We start from the raw sequence: 15549 nt of genomic DNA, 5'->3' as shown, positions 1-15549 counted from the left end.
TAGGTTCAGACCTGGTTAGAATGCCTTTTCAAGCTCGTAGAAGTGAAGCTTGCGTTTGAACAGGCTGCAGATATCTATACAAGTTTATGTCTTTACAAAATTATAAAAATGTTCGTTAATTTGTATTTTACACTTTGGATATTTTGTACATCATGTTCAGTGTTATTATTCTTTTTTTCTCTTAGTTTTGATGTTCCTGATAGATTTTGAATAAGAGTCGCTGTACGTGCGCACACTCCGGAGAAATCTAATGAAAACGTGAGACGTGCTTGAAAAGTCGAGCATCAGAGAGAAGATTGGGGAAATTGGATTAGAAAGTTTAAAGCGCGTTCTCTTGAGAAAAAATGATGAGAATGTTTGCTCACTGTGTTCAACTAGAGATTGCTTACAGGTGTAGCATGGATATCTGTAGAAATGTATATCTTTATCAAATTACTTTCATTCGTTCCTTTTGCCTGATAAATATTGCCCTTTGTATTATGCACATTTCATATATCTTTGCAAAGCACGTGCATTCTGTGCATTTTTGCATCTTTCAATTTGATACAAAATTAAACAACGGCGCCTCCAACGAAATTCGTTAAATTCTTTAAAAAAAATCGAGCTTCGGAAGAAAGATCGTGCAGATTTTGGTTAAAAAATGTAAAACTCGTTCTTTGGGGAGAAACGTAGATTCGGTTAGAAACAGAACAGCGAAGTGAAGAAGTAGAGTTGCTTGTAAGTAAATATATCGTGGATATTTATAGCAAAATAATATTTTTATAAAATTGCTTTCACTCGTTTCTTTCGCCTGATCCATCGCCCGTGCTCCGAATATTTTTTATATCTTTGCATATCGCGTGCACTCTGTGCACTTGTGCGTCTTCAAATTTCTTATAAATTCAAACGACGTGCACCGACTCTGGGGAAATTCAAAGAAAATATACGCGGTGCTTCGAAAGTTGAGCTTCGATGCAGAAGATCAGGGAAATTGGCTTCGAGAGATTCGAAATGTGTTCTTTGTTTTCACAGGACAGATGCTTTTCGATCGATGCTATCGACTCACGCGATACATCCTTCTAATTAGCTGCAATTTAGGTGCTGCAATTTCTACCACAGCCACTCGTGCGATTGTTGAGCTTTCGAGTCGACCCGTTTCAACAAAACGACTCGTTGAACGACGAATATTATCGAGTATGGGAAATATCTCAAACCAGAGATATCGTTGATAAAATAAAATGTGCAATTTCTAGAAACGATTAGTCATACGTTTCTTTCAACGCGCGATTAAGAAACCTGAGAATTCTTCGACTTATGATAATTCGTCATTGAGACGAATGCTGCTATTGTGTACGATCTATCTACATCTATAAATAAATAAATATAATATATGTAAATATATAAATATCTGTCGCGAGTGAAAAATCGTAGAGCAATTAACGGTAGTGAAATACGCTAAAAGCTACAAACGTATCGAGTCAGCGTTAAAAATCCGTGTCCGATTGCAACAGAAGTGATTAAATTATTTATCCTGGAGCCTCATCCGCTGTTGCGCGTGAAAGCTCCGTGGCGGATCGAAACACCGATATTCCATTGTTGTTTCAACGACACAACATTTTTCTGTTTTGACAGTTTGTATTATTGCATAAAAAACGATTTTGAAAATGAGTCACGAAACGACTCGTTCGCCGGTGACTTCTGTAAAAACCATACGGAAAGTTTACCAAGGCTGTTCGTACGGTAAAAAAGGGAAGAAAGAAAAAATTCAGGCGTGGCGATTTCAGACTAGACGACGAGCCACACACTAGCCGATCTTCTCTCATAGACGACGCTTAATTTGCTGTATATGTCGTGTTGAATATTTCTCGAATTTCAAGCAAAAAACTTTCCCAGATAAACTCTGTTATCGCGCCAAGAGCTGTTGCACGGTGTTGGTAAACGTGCCGAGAGTTTTTTTTGCACCAGCTGCCAGCGTTTACGCGTTTCGGGAACTCGCAGAGAGCGACGCGAATGAATCGGTTTTAATCGCTCATTTTCGAAGTCTTTTTTTCGAATGCGAAAGCTGGCAAACAGGCAACAGCCTGCCGTTGAAATTAAAATCGCTCTTTTTATCAGCTACGAAGTTTTTATTATTTATTTATCGACGATTGCCGGGTGATTAAATAATTGTACGAAGGGATCGTATGGCTGGAGAATTATTTTATTTACAATCTTGAGATTGAACAGTTGACAGAGATCACGTGTCTCTCGCGAGACTACTCGTGATCTCGTAAACTTACGAATTTAATAAAATATAGAATAATAAAATATTTTCCTTTTTTTCTGGGAATGAAAAATCAAAATAAGGATGGAAGAAAATAAGGTAGGAGCGGCGAAAAGACACGATAAAAGTTTCTTAAAACGTATCAAATTTATTTCTGCCTCTGCGTGCACACATCTCGATCGCTTTTGGAAAATTCTGAATTTCGTAATTTTAAAAACGCGATAGATCGAAGAATTCGATTCTTCCGTGACCTATCCATTCGATAAACGAGGCATTGAAAACAATCTGCAATCCTTTCCCGCGTTTTATTCACAGACAGAGAATTCTACGAACAATTTTTATTCTACGACGCTTCCCTCTCTTATCTCCCTCTCGGAAACTTTCCATCGAAATTACGCGAAACTTTGCGCCACGGTTCGAAAATTACGTACTTCGTAGAAAAATATACGTAAGAGGAGATGATATCGATCTAAGAAGAGGACGAATCGTTTGGGAAGATCGGTCTGCGCAACCGAGGAGAAGTCCTTCTCGCCTCGCGTTCCGCGAAGTTTCCGCCTCTTCTCGATCCTCGATCCTTTACTCGGCCCTGCGATCGTCCCCCACTTTCGGCTTCCGCGACACGATTAGGATTTCTCGCTCGAATTGTGAACTACGGACCGTCTGAATACGATTCTGCTCGCTGAAACCAATAAGACAGTGGATTAACGTGGCTCGATCTATTTTCTCGCCGCCTCTTCCCCCCCAGTCGTATCGATCAGTCGCGGAAGGTGAGATCGAGCGAACAGAGCGGAAACCGACCAAGACGAAAGAAGTTTTCCAGGAATTCTCGATTCTATCTGTACGAAAGAGGACGACAAGAACTGTGAATCGTCGAATGAGTCGGCTGTGTGCGCGTTCGATGCTCGAGGTGGTGGCGCGCGTGCGCTTGACTATGTCGTGCTTAAACGGATCTCGATACAAACCGTTGCTTACTTTGTCCTTTTATGTAGAAACGTACATGATAAACGAGAAGTTTATCCCGAAAACGGCAGAAATCTTGCAGAATGAAAAGCGAGGATCATTTTCTCGTTCGAAGAACTGAAAACGGAAAATGCGTTAAAAATTGAATTCGAAGAGCACATTCGTGTATGCAGTACGATGGCCAGTATTTTCAACAAATTTTGCATTAATAAAGTAACTCTTAAGTATTACACGCTTTATTATTACTCATAAAAGTACGGCATATGTTCACTTTTAACCACGAGATGGTCAAGCGCAGGCGTAGCCGGCCGAAATTCAAAGTGGATTTTCTCGAAAACGAAGCCTCGAATGAAAAAAATGTATTCCACATTTTCGACTTATTTTTTCATGTACAATCACCCTCTCCACGGTTGTACCATCAATACGGGGACATCGTGTATAAATACGCTTTGTGGTCAATACGCTATATATATATGTTCCCATACAACTATGTTCTCAAATAAAGAAATTATGAAATTGTCTCTATAATTAATTCAGACGATTAAGAAATGATCGCCAGAGAGTCGTTTCAGTTAACGCGTTAATAGATTCTTCCGCGTGACAATATCGAGTCTTGGAATGAAGAAATCGTACAAGTTACAAGTCGCCCTATTGTTATCCCGCGTTTGTCCTGCGGGAAACAAAACGTAGCAGGAGGCTAATCAGCGATAAGTTGGAACAAACGGACGTTCTACTATCGCTATTCGCTATTCCTAATAATCGCGATCCTGCAACTGCAAAACCTACCATCGCCATTCATCATCCTGCAGCACTGTTGCGACGTTGTCCGCTATTCAGACTCGGTAGTCTTGCAAAGAAACAGACATCGATACAGCAGCGACGACACGATAGCGCCACCGATTGGACCAATCCAGAAGACCCAATGATTGGTCCAGTAGCCATTCCAGATGGCTGGACCTAGTGTCCTTGCTGGATTCAAACTGCAGCCAGTGTATGGGATGAAAATGAGACACAGGACGGTGATGCAGAAGCCAACTCTCATTGGTGCCGAGTCTGTGTTGGCGGCGTTTCGACAGTCCCACAGACCGCAAGCGAAGAAGACGAGAAGCCCAGTGGCCAAGACCTCCGCCATGGCACCCTGAAGAGTGGTCAGATCTGTGTGAATGTCCGTCATGCAGAAGGAGTCTTCTGCCCCCTGCGCGGTGTACATTAGCTGCACCGGTGTTATCACCTGCAGAAATCGAACAATTCTCTGTATCGAAGAAGCTGGACGAGTTTCGATTGGGGTTCGATTTAACGCTAAAACTACCGACGCGTTGATCGAAATGTCGCATCAAATTTTTGTCACATCCAATGGCGGATTTAATCCTCTGCGGGCCCGAAGCTAACGATCACTTTGGGTCACCTTCGACCCAGTCTTTCATCTTTCTAAAGCAAATTTATAAGATGCCAAGTGATTTTTGTTAAACCAATAGGAAATTAGTCAGGACACGATATTCGCTCAGACTAGGTGAATATTAACTATGCAGAACTGCTTGCAAAAATTCAAGTGCAGGATTCGATGGATTCTCGCGCAGATTAGGAAACGCAACAATCCTCCTGGACACTTTCGAATGGACCCATCGAGTCGTCGATGGGCGTCTCGAATATTCCAGCAGCTATACGCGTTGACCCGACGAACGTTGTTTCAGCCGAGCCAAAATTCTTATGTCAGTCTTTGTAAACTGACAGATGTATTTTATCTGATTCCGACAATCGTTCATTGACGATCGTTCATTGATCTTTTTCACAAACCTTTTTGTCAAGGTAAATCCGCTCCTGACTAGATCCGTGTTGTACCATCATATTATCGTGCATCGTTATAATTATCGTACGATCTTATTTATTACATATACAGGGTGAGACTAAAATAGACCACCTAAATATCTCTGCTGTTATTGGTGACAGAACAGATGTGTGAAACCAAAGATTGCATGATGTCGTGGAGCACATAATTTGATGTAAATAGTTCTTTGATGAATGGACGCGTGGAGGTCATACGAAGATCACTTTCGTTTTTTCAAATGGAACGATGTGCTTCTTTACGTAGCATCTAGCGTGGCGTTTTAACACGCGTACGATGATCTGCACGTTCAAGAACATTCAAGGTCAATGAAAGTCAATTGCAAGAGAAAATGATATACTTCGTGTGAGCGATCCAACACATTGTTTTATGTAATGGCGATTTATTAACGTACCAGTGCACCGCTGATGCTACGTAAAGAAACGTGTCATCCCGTCTGAAAAATCGAACTTGACCTTCGTACGACCTCCAACTATCAAACAACCATTTACACGAAATCACACGGCGATACCACGCAGATCTGGTTCGCACATTTCTCTTCTATCTGTTTCACCCTATATAATCCCTATTACAGTTTATTTATTTACCGCATTATACAGGGTGGTTGGTAACTGGTGGTACAAGCGGAAAGGGGGTGATTCTACGCGAAAAAAGAAGTCGAAAATATAGAATAAACATTTTTTTTTTTTTAATTTTTCCATCGAGACAGCGGTCTACAGTGAGATCCGTTATAACGAGACGTGATAAAGTGCGCGCGTACCGAGCGAAAATTCAAAGTCGAGTTTCTCGAAAACAAAGCCTCGAACGAAAAATTTTTATTCTATATTTTCGACTTCTTTTTTCGCCTAGAATCACCCCCTTTCCGCTTGTACCACCAGTTACCAACCACCCTGTATGCACACTATATATACATTTATTTGTATTGCAAACGATATTATCGATCGCGTGTACAATCACGCAGACTAGTCAAGAGCCAATCGACGGAAAAAGATCAGCAAATGGTGAACATTTCGAGTTGTACGCACTGAAAAATTGCCGGTAAGACGCGCACGTACTTTGAACCTTGGTTTCTACGAATTTTACAAAACAGCAACGACACCAACGGTTGCTACGCAAACATATTTTTGTCCTTTGTATCTCGTGTCCTGTTAATTAACGCAAATTGCATCCGGCACAATTTTTCATCGTAACGAACATCTTGAGCTATTGGCTTGGCAACTAAGTGATTGCGGATTTTGTCATTGAATGGCAATAATAAATGCCGCAATCGCTTAGTACGGTAGTTGTAGCGCTAGTATCGAGCGGTGATTTACCCTAATCAGACCGAAGCCTATCAGTCCACCGATACACTGGGAACAAATGTAGAGGAAGGTCATGGGCAGAGAGACTTTCCCTAGGATCAGAGCTGCCACTGTTATGGAGGGATTTATGTGCGCTCCACTGATGTGTCCAATACACTGGAAAGTAAAATAACACAGTGAGACAAGAAACATCAGGGAATATAAATATTCCTGCAGTTAAATATTCAATAATTAAGTAATCGCTAAATACACAGCAGTGGACAGAAGAAAGTTTCAAATTTGTACTCGTGTATAATAATTATGTTGCTGTACCGATAACACTCTTTACTAGATTTCTACCACGCTGATAACAGTCATCTGCGTTACGTCTAATCGGTAATTTAATTGTTCTTGGCAATTGTAACACTTTCCTCTGCAATTATCGCGCGTTCTCGTGCTACTTTTTTCTTTCCACTTTCTATCGTCCTCCGTACACTGTAAGCGAACATCTTGGTATCTATTGGGTGGCAACTAAGTGACTGCGGATTTTGCCATTAGATGGTAATGGCAAAATCCGCAGTCACTTAGTTGCCAACCCAATTAGTAATAATTTGGATAATCAAAGGGAGTTTGCTATTTCTCTGACATAGGATAAACGATATATCGCGAGTATAATTAGAAAAGCGGAATTTCCGCATGTCAACCTCGTGATTATGACGACGACGACAGAGCAAGAAACCAACGATACGAGGACAAAGGAATTTTCGTTGCTGCACGACAGAAAGTAATAAATTCACGTATCGACTTTCTTGCTTGCAATTTGAATTGCCGCGGAAAGTAAAACAACCGAAATTGTAAATTTCGAAGAAATTGGCGAGCTAGACATTACGATAAATCAGTGAGCCAGTCTCGGTAAATTTTTATCATCGTTCGCTCGTTCCGTGGGTTGGTGGAAGCCACGAGCGGAATCGAACACCGATGGAAAATGTATGAAATGGAACAGAGAGATGGCAGAAGCGTAAAAGGAAAAGTTGGAATAGAAAAGTGACAAGTCGGATAGAGATTCAAGAATTTACAAGCGTCAGCGTGATTGAAATCGAAGCTATTGCGAGTTCCCGGAAGTCTAAAGATAGAGTTTCAATCTAGTCGTTGACCCTCTGATTCCCTGTTTGGATTGGCTTGATTAGCAATTGTAAGCAGTGGATGAGTTTTAGAAGTGCCAAAAGCAAGAGGTTCAATCAAATCAACCTATCTGAACTTCATTAGCATCTGGTTTCTCGAGCAACGGAACTAGAATTAATTAGACTAACCCCGAATTAATTGTGAGCCAGCGCGTGTATATCAGACGCATTGGCGAGTTGTTAAATTACGGAATAATTTATTAGCTAGAGCAACTGACAGCGTTATTACCAAAGATACAAATAACGTAGCACAGTCGATATTCCTTCAATTGATCAACGAATGCAAATTTTTCTTCGGCTCGCCGATTCAACGTACTTTAGCTTTCACGTGGTAAGATAACTCTAAAAATGTGAAAATAGCTTTCCCACTATATATAATATGTTTAACTAGTATCCGGACAAGTATCTGGTCGATTTCTAGTAACATTATATCGATTAAATATGTATATATTAATTAGTTAACACTTTGACTGGCACGCGGAAATCACACGTCTCGTTCAGGACACCACGGGAGTATTTTTATTATTCAAAGCATATAATGGTAAAATAACAATAAGTCGACGATGTAAGGCAACGTTCTTCCCCAATGTACCGTTTATCTTATTGGTGGTCACGGGGACCACCGTGGCGCCTTGGTAACGGTTGATAGCGACATATCATAACAAGGCTTAGTTTATTTCAACAAACCATTCGCATTCGTTATTTCGTCGTAGGCAAAACGTGCAGAATATATCGTTGAAACGCGTAGAAGATATTAGTAAACGGTATCACGATTATTTTTATGACTTCGACGAAACGTTCGACCGAAATGGTAGAGGTAAAAGAAATTATGTTTCCGATAAACCAATGGTAGTGGTAGAATACAAGAGAGGAAAATGTGCTGTAGATTTATCAGATCAAATGATAGCACGTTCTACAACACATAGAAGAACCCTCGAGTGGTATACAAAATTAGCTTTAGAGTTACTGTTAAATACATCAATTTCAAACGCGATGTTACTCTATAAACAAGCAACAAAAACAAAGATCAAGGTACCAGATTTTAGAATGGCACTCGCAATGCACCTTACACAGTGCCATTCGCCAGAGCCGTGAAATATCCTTATTCGACAAAGATCGCGACGCGAACTGCAGAGGAAAGAGGGGCGAGCGTACCTGGCACGAAAATTTTGCTGAGAGTGCTATAAAAAAATGTTAAACAATTAGGATCAAAAATTGGTAAGAATCGGACCAAAAAGGTGACCACCTATCGTCCGGATCGTATCGATGAGCCACATTTGTATTCAAAGTGTTTTAACACAGTGCACCGTTACATGCAACGTTTCTTCTCATTTTTTTTATCGATGTTCTAATAAAAATGTTTAATCGTTCAATGGGGCACTTTTTATTTCAAACTATCTTCTATCTATCGGTTATATCGAAAATGCCCTAATTGTGAATTTTCATTCAATTTTTACAATCGTAAGAAGTTGAAGCGCTCCGGTCACCGATGACCCACGTGGCGTCACAGCGGAAACCGTGGCGGGTCATATATGACCCACGTGGCAGTCAAAGCGTTAACTGCGTTCGACGTGTATACGAGAGATTTCTAAAACTAAATTCCCCAGTTAACTGGTTGACGATGAACCAGGAATCATCTGTGGCGATTATAAAAATCGCTGCAATATTATTGATCGTCGTATCTTGCAACAAATTGACAAATGTTCAGGTACTTTTGAGCGATGACGTACATATAATTTGTCAGCTACAGGAAACAAAGAGTAGAGAAGATTGATGATATTATACGAGCATTGATCAATGAATTAATCAATACGTTGGCAATCAAATATTCGAAATGTCAGAATGTGGAATTAACCGTTTCCACCTGTGAATCGACTTATATGCACGTACCGATAGAGAAGTTAAGGAAATTACCGTGTATTTTTTATCTTCCAAGATACATTCGAATTGAAATTGAAAATAGTTTACAGAGGTAACAGTGTATACGTGAAATGACAATATATTTTTCCCTCGATTATACTCGTGTAGGATCTCCTCGGTTAAATATCGAATCAGGTGAAGAAAATCAAACTTCCTGACAACGTGAAGAAACCTCCTGTACTCTGTTTCAATCGTATAATTACAAATTCGACAAAAGTTACATAAGAAATAACGTAGTAAGACGTTGGTTAAACCTTGGATTTGTTTACTGCGTGACATCGATTCGATTGATCGCACGCAACGTGCATGGACTGCCTTTTGTTTCTAAAACATTGGCTGGCCAATTCACGTAGAACGTAATCCCGCGAATGTTGCGTCGCGTTCAAGCGAACAACACGACTTCACCACTTAACTGTACCACGTTCTGTCCGAACGAAGAAACGTGTCGATTAATTTAGAAGATCGCGCGTTATTATCGCGTCGAAATGTCAGCTCTGCTCGCATTATCTCGTTTGCACGCGGACATCATACGAGTTCGTAAAATAGTCAGGAATCTGTCCGTAGTTGCTTTTATTCGTACGAGCGAGCCAGCACCGTTACGCGAGAAACAGCCCCATAGCGTGGAGTTATCACCGAGCCAAGTTTCACTCTCCTAAACTCTTCTTTTCAGCCGTTTGACGTTAAAACCTACTGCACGTTCACGCATGGGCTGTTATCTGTTGATGATACTTTTCATTCCCAGCAAATGTATCCGAGCAGATAAGAAATGCAGAGTAATTTTCCAGCGATCGTTACGACGTTACACGCGTTAACTTTTGTCGTCTGTGATGAAAGAAGCCCTGATTTTGCATTTGACCTAACGACAAGCCAAGATGTGGCACGAAAACTCTGACTCACAGCCACTTTCCAAATGCTCACCTGTATAGCTATCATGGCACCTAGTCCAAAGGCCAGAGAGATCTGCATCACGCTCGGATGAACACCCAAGCTTCCGATACACCCTGTACATCCAACGAAGACCAGAATGGCGGTGCCGATCGCCTCGCTAACGGCAATGCACAGCGTCTTCCAGCCGGATGCATCCTCTCTCATCAAATTGCTCAGCCCTGTAACGAGACAAGAGGGAGAGAACTATGATTGTCTGTGAGAGATCGAGGGACCGGATCGACGCGACGGAGACGTGATTCACGATCGATCGGTGTGTCTTTTGTCATACGGTCTTACGCTAGCTGAACCTGCGAGGCAATTTTTGTAAGGAAAGTGGACGCACAGTCATTGCCAGAGACGCGGTCGTCGGATGACGCGGCGGAACTCCAGGCCATGTTCTGTCGATGGAAAAACAGCCGATCACAGGCCCGAAGGTGGCCGCCAATTGGAAGGAGAATGACGATACATCGATATTGGAATTCCTGCGATTCTATCAACCCTTTCGCTGCGAATTCATTTTTGATTCTGTCAGTGCAGCCGAATTGCTCAGTGCTCGATAAGACGGTCGTTTTATGATCATGGTAGCTTCTCGGTTTGGCCATAGACTACGTGGATATTTTTAGGTATTTGTAGTAAATGAAATTTATTGAAATAGGTAATTTTCCTTAGTTGGATCTTTGACAAGACTGTAGGTCACTTTGTTTAGTTGTTAACAAAAAGCAGAGAATTGTCAACGCGTCAGCATTGGATTCTAGAAATGACGTTATATCCATAGGACTCCATAGAAATTTTTAGGTATTTATAGTAAATGAAATTTATTGAAATAGATAATTTCTCTTAGTTGGGTCTTTGACAAGGTTGTAGGTCAGTTTGTTTAGATGTTAATACGAAGCAGAAAATTTTTCACGTGTCAGCATTGGATTCTAGGAATGACGTTATGTCCATGGGACTCCATAGAAATTTTCAGGTATTTGTAGGTAATTGGAATTTATTGAAATAGGTAATTTCTCTCAATTGGGTCTTTCACAAGACTGTAGGTCACTTTGTTTAGTTGTTAACAAGAAGCAGAGAATTGTCAACGTGTCAGCATTGGATTCTAGGAATGACGTTATGTCCATGGGACTCCATAGAAATTTTTAGGTATTTGTAGGTAATTGGAATTTATAGAAATAGGTAATTTTCTTTAGTTGGATCTTTGGCAAGACTGTAGGTCACTTTGTTTAGTTTTTAACAAGAAGCAGAGAATTGTCAACGTGTCAGCATTGGATTCTAGAAATGACGTTATGTCCATAGGACTCCATAGAAATTTTTAGGTATTTGTAGATAATTGGAAACATAAAACGGATAGTTTTCTTTGATAAAACGAATAAAACGATCAGATACAATCAATGAATACATCAATTACGATAATGAACGCAGTAGTGTGCAAGCGTGTTCCGTAGCCACTGTATAGACGTTTTCAGCTCTGTTTCAATCTTTGCCAACGTAATCACGACTACGTCGTGACTCATTGCAGCGTAAATGAAATTTCAAAATATTTAATATAACGCGGGTAACTTCCATGCTAAGAGCTGGGACGCTTTCAGCCGTCGTAAATTTAAAATTCCTCATAACAAGGTCTGTCTAATGGATCTAGGAATATGGTAATGGAAATGCTGACCGATATCGCTGGCGCCAAAGTAAACAGTGCCTCGGTTGGAATACAGATGTCAAGGAGATGGCTATCGGGCGAAGAAAGAGGTTTAACGAAGGGACTCGCGGTGAATGCATAATGAAGAGGGCAAGCGGGCAGGCAAAGGTGAACATTAGAGGCGGCACGAGCTGATATTCGAACCGAACCGGAAGCCGGAATAACGCTGGCGAGCACGTGCGAGATTTTCTTGGCGCAACGAAGATCCACGCTCGATCGCCTGCAATTTTCTTAATTACGTCGGGGGCCTTCCCCTGGCTGCGACTCATTAGGGTAACCGCGAACGTGCACGCTCGATCGATGCCGCCTCCAGATGAAATTGCCCCTGAATCGTGCGAAATTTCATCCTTCCTGGCTGCCGAGTCTCTCTATTTCTGAATAGAACGTTAGACAGACGTGGAAACGAGATTAGAATTCCTGGAAGAAACCTAGTCGCCCTCCGGCTCTCAATAACAGCCATTTCTTTCCTGCACTTGGTTAAATTCTAGGTTATGTTGCTTTTGCAACGTCCTGTAGATGCAACTGTGTGAATATGAGAATTTATCGGCAATCAAATTCGCATTTGGGTTATCGATAGAGTGAAACTCTTGATGAAACTTGTTTAATTCGAGGGTTACATCATTTTTGTAGCGTCCTGTAGATGAAGCTGCACGAACACGAGAATATATCGAAAACCTGATTTCCATTTGGCTTCCTAATAAGAGGTATTGTAAATCAAACTTGGTTACTTTAATAATTACATTACTTTTGTATCATCCTATGGATGAAACCGCGTGCAATGGTTACAGGAATTTAGTGGAAACTTAATCTGTATGTTTGGATTCCCAATAAGAACTAGTCTGTGATCAAATCTTAAATTTTGACAAACCTCACTTTTGTACCATCTAATAGATGAAATTATGTACATATTGAGAATCCAACTTACTGTCGATAAGTTTATTTACATCTTAAACTGAACATGCAAATTTTGTATCATCCTATAGACTAAGCCTACATACATAGCAAAATCACGAAAATATTCTCAGAACTTAACTTACCTGTGAGCTTGCAAACCTTAAGCAATCTCTATACCATAAGAAAAGCAACTTACCTTCGATATCCAAACAAGAGATCTTCTACCATCGAAGCTATTCCCATTTTACTTTTGCATAGCCCTGTACGAAAAAAGTGTCTATTCCACGCCTATGAGAATATACTAAAAACTCACCCATCGATAAATAATACCAAAGAATTTACGTCTTGACAGAATGCGTCATTAAATATTGAATTATGTAACTCAATACGTATACGATCGACTAATGAATTTAAAAATCGTTTATCAAACTCGTCCTCTGTGATCTTCAAACAGAAATATGTTATTTTTAAAAGCAAAATGCAACGAGGCTTGTACGCTTGTGTTGAACGATTTGTAGGCTTGATTACAAGTGCTTCTGTTCTACTTATCGTGGATGCGAGCAGTAATCTCGGGTCACTGTTACGTATACGTGTGCCAGGAATGATAAAGCCGGTATCAGCGATGAAGAAATCAATAGCATAGGTCAAACGAGCAGTTTCTGAATAATCTTAAAAGATACAGGCGAAAAATTTCGCTCTCGATGCAGCGATACATATATATTGCGTAATTTGTCTTCTTACGAAACCCAGCAGCATCGAATAATTTTTTATTAGATTCGTGTTTATCAAACATTCTCGTTTCTGGTATTTCCTAATTGCTAATGATAGAACAAAATTTCGCTATATCTGTCTAACGTTTCTTCTCGTTTTACGTAGTCTAAAGAATATATGAAATGCACTTGTTTATTTGGAAATTAGTAAAGTTTTATAGCTTCTGAGAAAAATAAATCTTGAAAAAAAAAACGAATTATCGCCATCAATTGTAACCGCAATTCTCACGTAGCTCAGAGATGACGCGCTGAGTGAATCACTCTATACATCTGTTCGTGTCATTCTTACCAATTATCCCCATAATTCCCTAGAATTTAGTATTTCATGAATCACCCGATACGCTTTAATAAGCTAACGCTCAACTTCAACTTTCCACTCTCGAGGTATATAAGAGGAAAAAAATAAAAGGAAAATATCATATTGACATTAATGTTTCATTAGGTTTACTATCGTGATACTTTCGCGCGGAGAAAATGGCCGCCATAACCGTTACGGTGAACCATCAAAAATCGCGTAAGTAGCCTTAATGGCGTCAAACTTGGCAAAGTGCAGTTTCAAGTATCTTGCGATACATGTTTTATAACGTTGCCATACAAAGTCACAGTTTCAGTGAAAATTTCGAAACTTAAAGAAAAACACGTCTGAGGTAACCTAATAGTTTACTCGGTCACAGATTTGTCTGCAAATTGCACGAAACGGTTAGGTTTGGGCTAAGCTCGAATTAGTTTGGTTCGTTTTGATTCGACTTTTGACTGGTTTCCAGTTAAATTCAAATACGAGTCCAGGTCCTCACCATCGGAACGTATTGTTGCGTGAAACATATTTTTGAAAAATATGTCAAATTCTTCGCAAAATTACCGCGTATTGGTGTGTATAGGGTTAGACGGAGAATATGCGGAGGCACGTCTGCCCCAGAATTACGGCAGAGTTCTCGTGATTAACCGTGTGCCGGCCGGATATAATTAGAAGGCAACACGTGTCACGTACAATTTCCATTAGCGTCCCATCGAGAGTGACAGTGATCAGTCATTGACGTTTGCCACGGCTTTCAAGTACGATTCCATGTTGATGATAGCCTAATCATTGGAAAAGGATCGACTCTAGTGTTATTCATCTCTGTAGAGTCAGGTGCGCCAATCTGCACATTCGCAGGGGACCGTTTTAGATAATTGCACTACTATCACGAATGAAATTTTACTTTAGTCTTTGAACTTATCGCTTGCCAATTCGTTGGCATTGCTATCATTGGTATTGGTACTGACTGGTAAATTGTTATACAAAAGTTGTGGTTATGTTTCACCTTCTTTCATCTGATTTATGAAAACCAGGTAAGGTAACCTATTAAGGAAAAAGGAACTAGAGCATCGATAAACAAATTTAGAGAAACCGATTCTTAGATTCGATATGCCTAATGAATACGTTGATAAAATAACACAGGAAGGAGAAACGTTTAATCACGTGGAAATCAAAATATACGTTGAATAAAGTTAACGAAATAAATATTTTGGTTCAGTGCTTAAAGGTGAATTTATATTAGAACACTGTTGTAAGATATTCCTGATATTATAATTGAATACTTTCGAAAAAATGTTTGTTACATAAAAGCGCGATGTAAGTCATGTCTTATAGAATGAGTCGCCAGATAATGGTGGCAACACATTCTAACCGTTGTTGCAAATTTGAGTTAGGAATGAGGAAGTGCCTCTCTCACTTATTAGTGTTAGAACCAAAGTCCTTCTTTCAGAAGATTGTGTATACAAGTTTGCGATGATATCTGGTGTCCATAATAGCAGAATTGCGAGGGATATAGGTGTTGCCGGTAATTACGATGAAAGTTACCT

At 40.2% G+C, this 15549-nt stretch overlaps 1 protein-coding gene across 4 annotated transcripts in view; it reads right to left on the bottom strand.

Annotated features, from left to right (window-relative positions):
- Positions 1 to 2370: 2370 nt before the first annotated feature.
- LOC138188206 (aquaporin AQPcic-like) overlaps positions 2371 to 15549 on the bottom strand; it is a 32366-nt gene continuing 19187 nt past the window's right edge. For 3 of the 4 annotated variants that reach the window (XM_069129790.1, XM_069129789.1, XM_069129787.1), the window contains exons 3-6: positions 10345 to 10532; positions 6359 to 6502; positions 3989 to 4433; positions 2371 to 2921 (exon numbers count right to left, since the gene is read on the bottom strand). In XM_069129790.1, coding sequence (XP_068985891.1) covers positions 4032 to 4433; positions 6359 to 6502; positions 10345 to 10532 — 734 coding nt within the window. In that variant the 3' untranslated portion in view covers positions 2371 to 2921; positions 3989 to 4031. Of the gene's footprint in view, positions 2922 to 3660; positions 3873 to 3988; positions 4434 to 6358; positions 6503 to 10344; positions 10533 to 15549 lie in introns of those variants that run through there. The other variant, XM_069129788.1, reaches the window with a different exon arrangement.

The sequence above is a fragment of the Bombus flavifrons genome, chromosome 16, assembly GCF_040668555.2.
Source record: "Bombus flavifrons isolate JBK064 chromosome 16, iyBomFlav1_principal, whole genome shotgun sequence".
Classification (NCBI taxonomy): Eukaryota; Metazoa; Arthropoda; class Insecta; order Hymenoptera; family Apidae; genus Bombus; species Bombus flavifrons.
This window is presented reverse-complemented; position numbering and strand designations above follow the sequence as displayed.